The sequence below is a fragment of the Morone saxatilis genome, unplaced genomic scaffold, assembly GCF_004916995.1.
Source record: "Morone saxatilis isolate NCDOM2014 unplaced genomic scaffold, NCSU_SB_2.0 Contig10, whole genome shotgun sequence".
Taxonomy (NCBI): domain Eukaryota; kingdom Metazoa; phylum Chordata; class Actinopteri; family Moronidae; genus Morone; species Morone saxatilis.
In genome coordinates, this window is record NW_023339652.1 from 628,027 (window position 1) to 638,142 (window position 10,116).

At 39.8% G+C, this 10,116-nt stretch overlaps 2 protein-coding genes across 3 annotated transcripts in view; both read right to left on the reverse strand.

Moving 5' to 3' along the window:
* wnt16 (wingless-type MMTV integration site family, member 16) overlaps nucleotides 1-1,607 on the reverse strand; it is a 5,691-nt gene extending 4,084 nt beyond the window's left edge. For both annotated transcript variants that reach the window (XR_004797094.1, XM_035672577.1), the window contains exon 1: nucleotides 1,328-1,607. Coding sequence is in view for 1 of the 2 variants with exons in the window: in XM_035672577.1 (XP_035528470.1) it covers nucleotides 1,328-1,419 (92 nt within the window). In the remaining variant the exon portion in view is untranslated. The remainder of the gene's footprint in view (nucleotides 1-1,327) is intronic.
* Nucleotides 1,608-2,438: 831 nt separating this feature from the next.
* Nucleotides 2,439-8,023, reverse strand: cped1 (cadherin-like and PC-esterase domain containing 1). The gene is made up of 7 exons (XM_035681491.1): nucleotides 7,913-8,023; nucleotides 7,372-7,508; nucleotides 7,072-7,292; nucleotides 6,814-6,915; nucleotides 6,512-6,599; nucleotides 6,261-6,407; nucleotides 2,439-3,787 (listed from the first exon to the last, which is right to left on the reverse strand). Exons 2-7 carry the CDS (start codon nucleotides 7,384-7,386, stop codon nucleotides 3,566-3,568), a joined length of 795 nt encoding a protein of 264 aa, XP_035537384.1. The 5' UTR covers nucleotides 7,387-7,508; nucleotides 7,913-8,023; the 3' UTR covers nucleotides 2,439-3,565.
* Between the last annotated feature and the right edge of the window lie 2,093 nt (nucleotides 8,024-10,116).

Consider the following 10,116-nt stretch of genomic DNA (forward strand, 5'->3'; position numbering starts at 1 on the left):
TGTGTGATTTTGTGTGTGATTTGAATAATTGTATATTTGTATATTTGTATATTTTATGCACCAACTGCACCAGGTCATATTGCTCGTAGGCATAAAAACCTACTTGGCAATAAACAAAATTCTGATTTTGATTCTGATATATATTTATAAAAGTTGACAGACACAGGAAGGCCTAAAGTTGACATTATATAAAATGTAATTTGGTTTATTAGTTAACCAGTTTAAAGACTGAACAAAAAGCTTATATTTATATATATATATATATAAAGATATAACTCTACTTTATTATTGATAAAGCTGTATAAGTTATATCGGAAGCCCGGTGTGCCGCAGGGAGCCTTTAAATTCACCTTTCTCCTAATGGAATTTGGCTTTATTGGATCTGGCTCTTTCACTGAAACTCTGCATCCAAATCACATTTTAGGCTGATTTCTATCTCTGATTCACTCAAATGAAAAACAGAGCATTAGATGGAAAAGATGATATTTTATTTACACACGAGCTATTTGGTGAATTTCATCCACCCGAATTATAGAGTGAATCCAATCTCTCTAAAGACTGTAATTAATAATGTCTGAAGCGGTTTGTAGCTGAGGAGAAACACATGAAAGTCTTAAATTCGCAGTTATAAAATGGAATTGGGCTTTAATGGAAAACGAGGCGGATGAACTGTTGAGAATGTTACATAAAAGTCAAATGTACTGATACACGAGGAAGCCTTAAATTGACAGTTTTTTAAACGGAGTTCGGCTCTTTTGGATCTTACTGCGTGAAACCAGCGCGCTCCAGCTTCAAAACGGCTCTGTATTATATTCATTTTATTAAATGTTATTAATTGTATAACCCGAATTAAAGAGTGAATCCAATCGCTCTAAAAACGGTAATTAATCATATCTGAAGCGGTTTGTAACTGAGGAGAAACACGTTTTTCAAATGGAATTTGGCTTCAATGAAAAACGAGCCGGACGCGGACAAACTGCTGAGATTGTTACATAAAAGTCAAACATCGTCTAACCAGTGCAGCAACTGAGCAGAGACACATGGAGCCTTAAATCGACCGTTTCCTAAACGGAGTTCGGCTCTTTTAGATATTGTGTAATTGCGTAAAACCAGCGCGCTCCAGCTCCACCGGGGTTCTGCCCGAACCCTAACCCCGGATTTTAAACTCAGTTCGGGTTGTTTGTGTCTGTGACTGTGGGGGAATCCCGGTTTATAATAATTAATAAGAGTTCAGTATTGTGACAGAATCTGCGTATCAAAGCAGAACAACGGAGTTCGGCTGTAATGGATCCGGTTCGGCTCGGATCCCGTGGACCCGCATACTTACATCCAGCTGGCTCTGCAGCACAGCGGGCACACTGAGACCAGCAGCAGAGTCAGAGTGCACATGTGTCGGACTCCCCAGCTCCGTCTCTCCATGACCTCCTCATCGATCTGCGCCGCCGGGCTGCGCTCTCGGTCTGTCCATCAGCAGGACTCTCTGGCTCATACTAAAACCCGGTCCAGGAGCACATTCATTAATCCAGTTCTGGGCGCACCCTCCGTCCCCGCTGTCCCGCTCGATGAGTCCCCCCTGGAGGACCTCGTTCAGCTTCCAGTCCACTTTGTGTTCTGCGGGAGGAGAAGCAGGACCGGGTGGACCAGTCTGAGTTCCGGAGGATCCTCATTGGACCAGCACAGGATTCATATTCAGCAGCTGACATCACAGCTGGACGCTAATTGGACGGACCGGAAGATAAAAGGACAGACTGACACTGGATCCCAAAGAGTCATATTTTCAGTCCAGAACTTTAAAATGTTCGATTTGTGAATGAGGTTTGGTGTAAAAGGTTCGGTTGATCAGAACATAGTGGTCAAAACAAGGACCCCAAACACCCACCAAACTCCATTCAAATAAATCTTAATTTAACACTGTCGGGATATTTAAAAATACACATTATACCATATGGTAAAACCACAACGCAGACATTTTCTAAAATAACTGGTAAACTCTACGACGATATTACAATTGATCTGTGGTTATTACAAAATAGATTCAGACATCTTCTTCAAGGCAGTGAGAGATTAGAAAACTCTTAACTAATTAATTTTTGAATGGAGTTTGGTGTAAGGGTTCGGTTGATCAGAACAGAACACATCCCGAAGTGGCCAAAACCAAATATCACACCAAACTCCATTCAAATGTTTAATTTAATACTATCAAAAATGTTCACTTAGTGTAAGAAAAGACAAAGAAAATATATATTTTGGCCATTTAAAAAAACAACTTGTTTCCAAGTTCTAGAAACAATTTTAAGTGAATCAGATGAAAAAGAGTTGTTATGTTTGGTTTTCCTGACTGAACTTTCTTCTTATTTTATCTTCAACAAAACCAAAAAACGCACCTGATAACGACGAGTGAGTTCAGACATGAAGACACGAAGGAATCAGCTGATAAAAACAGTTTTATGATACAAACAACTTTATGGCAAAGATATATTAAAATGTATAAAGACACAATTTACACAGCTGTTAAAATAAATTTGAATTTCTGAAAGTTTAAGTAGAAAAACTGATTTTGAATTGAAAATATTTTTTAAACATTCATGGAATAAACAGAAGGAAAGTCGAGAGTTAAAAAAAAAAGATTTCATGTCTTCACAGTTGGATTTGTTTCTGATAAATTGTGTTTGTGTCTTTTTGCTTTCTGGTAAACAGTTTCATATTTTAAAGAACAGAGGAGAATCATAACATTTGTATAAATATTCATATATTCTATTTTCCAGCATGTAAACATGTTTAGAGATAAAAGGCACAATATACATCTGTAGAAAAATATAGAAAATATAAGCAGAGAATCAAATAAGACGTTTCTGTCACGTGATAAACGCAGTTATCATCGAGTCTTTGGTGTCGAATATTATCTGATATACACAATAAAGTCAATGACTGAGGTATATAAATATAAATATATGTGGAGGAGAGCAGAACCACATCAGACCGATACTCATGGTTACATACGAGATATTAACTTCTGACCACAGAAAAAACTAGCTGGTGTGTGCTAGAAGCTAATTAGTACACATCAGTTAGCAAGTATATAAACTAGCTACTTTAATTAGCTGGACATAAACTAGTTATTACGCATAAGAAAGAAACTGGTACACATTAATAACCAGCTAGTGCTCACTAGAGCTGAGCTGGTAGCTGGTGCACTTTAGAAACCAGCTGACTGGCAGTAAAACGTAGTCGCTGCGTTTGAACTCGTTTGCATCAGTAACCATCAGGCGCTCATTAGAAAGCAGTCGGTGCAGAATCACAATGAAAAGCTTCTGAAAAGAAAACAGTTTCTGTTGGTTATGATGACAAAATATTAGAAACTATTTCAGGCACTTTTGGTGATTTTCTGTCTCTTAATGTTTCCACCTTATTGGACCTTCAGCTCTGGAAGTTTGTTTCTGTCCCTTTAAGAGTTTGTTTTATGTTGAAAATAATTAACGTACAGTCACGCCTCCGAGTCCTCCTGCTGGAAAACAACAAAGTGGAAAATCTTTTTACTTGTTCAGGTATGAAAACTCTCTCAGCTTTAGTTTCTGGTTTTGGGACACAGGCGACTCAGCAGGATCTCAGAGTACACCTGGTTCACTGGTCCTCTCACGTGATAGGACAAGGCTTTAGGCCACGCCCCCTGGTCCGTGTCCGGCACGGTTGATTGGCTGCTGAGTCCGGGTCCGGCTCTGGTGGATCCGGTTCCGTTGGTTGTGGATGTCATGTCGTCTGAAAACTTGGAGGACCAAAACTTCTCCACCTGTGAGCGCAGAAGAAGTTTTAATAATATTTGTTAACAAGGTTAAAAATCATGAGATGAAAGCTGGGTTTTCATTGGCTGACAGCTGACAGGTCTAAATCTGGACTTTAGATAGTTTCTGTCGCTGTTTTAGTCACATTTTCAATTTACAGGTAGAAATAAGTTTTTTGAATATATATATATATATATTGTATAGAGTTCTGTATCGTCTGCATAAAGTGACATTTGACATCATGCTGACTAATAATGTTTCCAAGAGGGGACAAATACATAATAATAAAGGACCCAGAACGTGTCATGAGGAACACCATGACAGGCTTCCTCAGTGTTCCTACCCTTTTAAGAAATCATTTTAAAGAACATTTTTTTACACAAACTCGCTTTCATGCTGTTCTCACTCACTGTGATTCGACTAGTTTACTAATGTTTTACTTTAATCTAGGTTTACAAAGGTGATCTAAGGGAGCAGCTAAAATACATTAAAAAATATTCCAGGACAACATATATTATTTCCAGGTTATCAATATTAAATAATGAAACCTGAGCCACATTAGAATGAGATCTAGCATCAGTAATTTAAAGCTCCTACAAGAAACCTTTATTTAGTGTAGATTATGGCGCCCCCTGTGGGCAACAGTGGCAATGTTTCTACCGCCTAATTTTATTGATTTCAAGGGGAATCCAATGTTCTCTGTTTATAGGTCATATAAAAGCTTCAGTATTAAACTGAGACTGTTTCATAACCAATGTAAAAAAAAAGATCTGATGTAAAAAAAAGTTGCGAAAACTTCATTAGATCTTTGACTTTTAAGTCAAATATCAAACGTTTTTAAATAAACTAATAATTAATGAGAACAATTAGAACAACTTAACTCTTTACTTAAATATTTTCAATTGCAACCATTTAATTTCCAAGCACCCAAATAATGAAAAATCAATTAACAATTTTAGAAATACACATTTCTTTGTTTATAAAACTCAAAGATTTATGTTTTTCTCAAGAAGAAAGTAAATTAAAGTAGAATATAATTTGGCATAACCTTATAGTTTATTACAAAACAAAAAAATTAGAATTTGACTTAAAACTTAAAAATTATGAGTTTTCTGAACTTCTGTTTGTGTCGTATCTGCAGCAGCTGTAACAAGTGAATTGCTTATCTTGAGCTTTGATCTGTTTATATCTGTTATACTACTACTACTAAAAATAATAATAACAACAATTATAATAGAGGACCAAAAAGGGAGTTTGTTGTTGTTTTCAAACTATTATAGAACATATGAAAGATAATGAAGTTATCTGGACTTAATAAAACTCATCTTTTGGATTTGACTCTTAATCTTACAGTTGGTGTCTGGAAGAAGTCTATTTTGAAATGTGAGGTGTTTGCAACAATCTTCAAACAAACATTTTTTAATCCTAAAACTAAAGCAGAAGTTAAATTATAATCTAGTGAAATATCTCCCAGAATGCAACAGAAATATTTCTGCTGCTTTGGGCTCAGACGTGTTTTAAAAGTGTTGAACATCCAGATGTTCAGAAACCACAACAGCTGCTCTCAGTGTGCTTTTTATGAAGCAGTAAAAGTTGCTCTAATTGGTAATTACACATTCACTCCCTCACAGGCTGATCTGATGTGACAACACAAAGCACATTTCTAACAGGAAGTGGAAGCGGTGAGTGTTTACTTCTAGAAAGCTCTAATTTCCTCCGTGATCACAAACTGATGATTTCATTTTATTTGTTTCATTAGTTCAAACTTTTGGGACGATCATCAAACCGACTTTAGGCTGTAAATGTGGTCTGTGGTGCTGCGTCACTGCAGCAATAAATGATTTTAAAAAAAAATAATTACATTTGTAATTCGTCTTTAAACATATAAATCACATTTCCAGATTTATTTGATTGTTTTATTTTGTTATTCCTGTTGACAGCTGGAGGAGAAGAAACTCTCAGCTGTTCCTGTCAAACTGGTAGATAGATAGATAGATACTTTATTGATCCCCAGGGGGAAATTAAGGAGGTTGAAGAGGAGCGAGAGTTCAACCTTGAGGACTGTTTAGGGTGGTTCCTAACCTTTTTACTTAAGTGTGCCCTTTTCTATCAGAATGACGCCTGCTGACTTTATAAAACAGCCGATGAGCTGGACAATGAACCAAACAGTGAACAACAACTGCAGGACGTTTGTGGAAAACCAGAGATGATTTTTTTATACATTTTATATAATTCTCTTTCTGTGTTGTTTTTTAACAATCATACAGACTTTACTGGCTGCTTTTTCACCAGTTCACCGTTTTCTTCTCCCTGATACGAGGTCATTGTCCTCATACAGCTCGTGTTCAGATCTAATATAATCAAGAAGGCCTTACGATCGCCTGTGAAGTTTTGGCGACCCCTAGTGGGAGTCGCGACCTCCAGGTTGGGACCCAGTGGTTTAATGGATCAATACAAATATTGATAACTGATCTGTGTTACCTCATGAAAGTGGCAGGCACATCGTCCCTGCAGGAACTCTTTGTATCGGCCCATCGTGATGCCGAATGTGTCGATCACCTCGTACCCATAATGCTTTGCTGTGGTGATGATGTTACGGTTCTCTCTGTAGAGCTCCTGGACCTCTTTCTGGAAGATCGACCACCAAACAAACAAACAAACAAACCGACAGATCCACATTAGGAGAGAGGTTCCTGTAAAGGAATCCACGTGGAGAACAAACAGAGTCGTACCAGACTGAGCGAGCGGATCCCGTCTACAGGAAGGTGGAAACCCATCCCCAAAGACTTCACCACCACTGCGATGTCGCTCAGAGACTCTCTGAGGAGGGAAAACATCTAGCTTTTATTTTTTATTCATAATTATTTTTTTTATTTTTTATTCACAAAAATGTGACATAAGGCAATAAACACAAAAAACACAATAATGTTCTCATGCTAACACGCTAACACAATGTTAAACGTGTTAGCATTGTCATTGTGCGTATGTTAGCATTCAGTCAGTGACGTGTCATCAGTGCACTGCAGATTCTCACCTGTCCAGCACCTCTCTGACCGTCCTCAGGTGATCAGTGTTGAGCCACTGGACTCCTCCCACCACCAGCACGGTCAGGTTAGAGTTCACCAGAGGTTGTGACCTTTGGGGAGGAAACTCATCACGCAACGATATGATAAAAAAAGCACGCGTGTGGGGAACTCACGCTGTGATGATCCTGGACGTAAACGTATGAAACTACCGTGAAAAACCATACCAAACGACTGTGACCTCACACTGTGACCTCAGCAGATCTCACCTGTGGAGCAGCTGCAGCAGCGCCTGTCTGAAGGTGGGTCTCTGGTTCTTCTCCAACCAGAACTGAGGATAATACGAGTAGCCGACCAGAGTTCGTCCTCCGTTCAGGTTCCTGTAGACCAGCGTGTCGTGAGCCTTCCCCCAGTCCTCCAGACTGGAGTTCACCCGCTCCATCAGGAAGTACATCATCCCGCGATTGGTCGAGTCGCCGATAAACAGCACCTGAGGACGGACAGGAACAGGTGATAGAAGTGACCTGATTCCACCAACCCACCGCTCCAGTTCGCTTTATTGATCTCACCTTCCTGTCCGTCATACAGTCCTGCAGCAGGGGGCGGTCCACTATCGGGTGGTAACAGCCGTCTGGTTGCCAGGCAACCTCCCTCCAATCACACGTCCTGTTGTCAGAACAGCTGAGACACGGAACCACCCACCGACCTGAGACAGGTGAGCAGTGACGTTCAATGGGACGGTTCTTTTACAGTCAGAGCTGCAGTCAGGATGTTGTTAGCGTAGCTTAGCATTAAAAAAGAGAGCTAAAAAACATAATTACATCTGAATCTCTGTCAGGTCAAACAGATCAATAACAAAACATTAAATTTGATAATCAATAGAATTTGTTTAGTTTGGACACAAACAGAAATGTTCTCTGTTGTAAATGTTTAGTTCAACTCAAAAAGAAAAAATACATATTTATGTACAAATAAAGTATATTTAATTATCATATAAATGTCAAATAAATATAATAAAATATAAATAATAACAATATAAAACGAAATATATTTGTATATAATGTAAAAGTGTTGATCTTCACAGGTGAGATACAGGAAGTGACATCAGACCTGGTACGTGTCCCGAGCTGCAGGTCTGAAGTGAACTCTGAGACTCGATGAAAGGCTGGAGACCGCAGGGCCGACCCGGCTGAACCAGCAGACCGCAGTCCTGAAACACACAGAGGCCAGAACAGGAAGGGGGTCAGGTCTCTGGACCTCCACTGAGACGTGGGAGCAGAAAAGGAATCAGTCTGAATCTGAAATATTAGTTTATTAAAGTTCTCTTGTTCCTGAACACTTGAAGAAAATAAATCCTGTTTCTTTAAGAACTTGTTTCAGCACAAACAGATGACTTGAGAGATTTCCCACAATGCAACAGGAGGACAGTGAGGTAGCAGCTCATCAGCGGCTCCACTCAAACATCTTCTTCTTCCTCTTCTCCTCTTTTGTCCACAGATCTCTGCCGACCCTCTCCCTCTCTCAGAGGTCAGAGGTCAGATAAACCTGACCGACTCGGCTCGGGGGCCCCGGGGGAGCCGCCACGTCTGGCCCCGACTTCAGAGCTGCCGCCGCTGTCACGCACACACACTCTTCTTCTTCTGCCGCCGCAGGTTTCGACGCAGCGGCGCCACATTCCGCACAGTGGCGTCGCAGCTCGCAACAAAGTGTGACAAGAAAACTTAACAGGGATTTTCTTGTTCGTACCTGAGCTCAGTGTAAACGCTCAAACAGACGGGACGCTGGTCTGAGAGCGGCCACCGCCCAGCGCCAAAACGCACCCACAGACAGCCACTGAGAAACGCCGCCGCCACCTTTCATCACACAACAAACGGCCATCTCAGAGCTCACTGCCACGTCGGCGGCGGGAAAGCTTTTGTTTTCCTGTTCGAGAGACTTAAAGAAATCTGTGCGTTTTATTTTGAAAAGAAAGAAAGAAAGAGAAGAAAAAGAACAAAGAAAAACAAACAGAGAAACCCTTCACGATCAGAGTCTGCGCGGTGCGTTTGCTCACAGTCAGGTCGAGGTGTTCGTGTGGATGCGGGTCGTGTGTACGGAGCGTCTCGTGTTCTAATGAGGGAGATCTCTTGGGAATAAAGAGAAATCTTGTGCATCTTGGGTATTGTGAAAGGAAAGAAGAAAAACACACAAATTATACAAATTAAACAACGTTTGCGGAAAACGTTTGGCGCCCCAGCATCAGATTTTGCGTGCTCTGTTTTCGAGGGTCAGTGAGATCGAGCGGTGTTGTGGCGTGGTGTAGAAAAATTGGTTTTAGGTTGTTGTTCTTTAGGATTAATTTGTGGTTCTGGGGTCCGGACTAATGAGGAACACGTTTAGAAATTGTATCCTGGTGTGTGTTTTGTTCGTGTTGATTTAAACACGTAAATCTCTAAAATCACGTAAAAGAGGGAATCTTTTCGCATGAACTTTCAGTGGTTAGGTGTATGCGGGTCATGGGGAGTAGGGCTTGATTCATCATGTATTGCTGTACAACACACAGAAGGACACAAAGCACATACGAAGGTACAAGCGGACGAATAACTTGTTCTATTGAGATAACATTCTGTTGACCTTCCTGTTTATAACTTGGGATTCATCGTGTAAGGGGGTTCATGACTGTGTTTTAAGATTCGGGGTTATTCCTTGAACAGATACAAAGCAAACAATAATGGATTCGTAATACTTCAAATAACATTGATATGTGTGGAGTTGTGGCTTGAGAAGTATAAAATTTTCACTCCATGTCATTGGGAAGGACCTTCTGGTGGGCCTGACTCTTAAGTTCTTAGTTTTACAGACTTCTAATTAAAAATTATGTTGCAATAAATTGAGGCCCACAGTTGAGTTCGGGGAATTAGGGCCTTTTTCCTCTAACAAAGACATTTATTTTAATCAATTTAAACCAATGTTTTTTAAGTTTATTAGACTACAAAGAATTATCCTTTGTTCAATCCCATGTTTTTTCCACATTATTTATGTCAACCACAACTTCTATAAAAAGTCTACTTCCAGGTATGTTGTATGGGTCCTAATTTTGATCTTTTTTAAGAACGCGCAGCTCAAAGAGGACTGGCTTTTACGTCATAACAATATAGAGACAGGCGGGTTATATGTTAATTGTAAACTTTACATAGATTAAACCGCATGGACGAAAAACCCTGGCTGAGTTGGATGTGCCTCAGTAAAAAGGGATGGATAAAACGGGATTATGACACCCATACCTCGCTTTACTGCAGCATTGTTAAGACTTCCTGTTAGTGGTAGGAATGTTT

Coding starts and splice junctions, on each gene's coding strand:
- cped1 (XM_035681491.1), bottom strand. Junction 6,916..7,071: donor CTGCTGCAGCTGCTCCACAG/GTGAGATCTGCT, acceptor TCCTCCCCAAAG/GTCACAACCTCTGGTGAACT. Junction 6,600..6,813: donor GTCAGAGAGGTGCTGGACAG/GTGAGAATCTGC, acceptor TTCCCTCCTCAG/AGAGTCTCTGAGCGACATCG.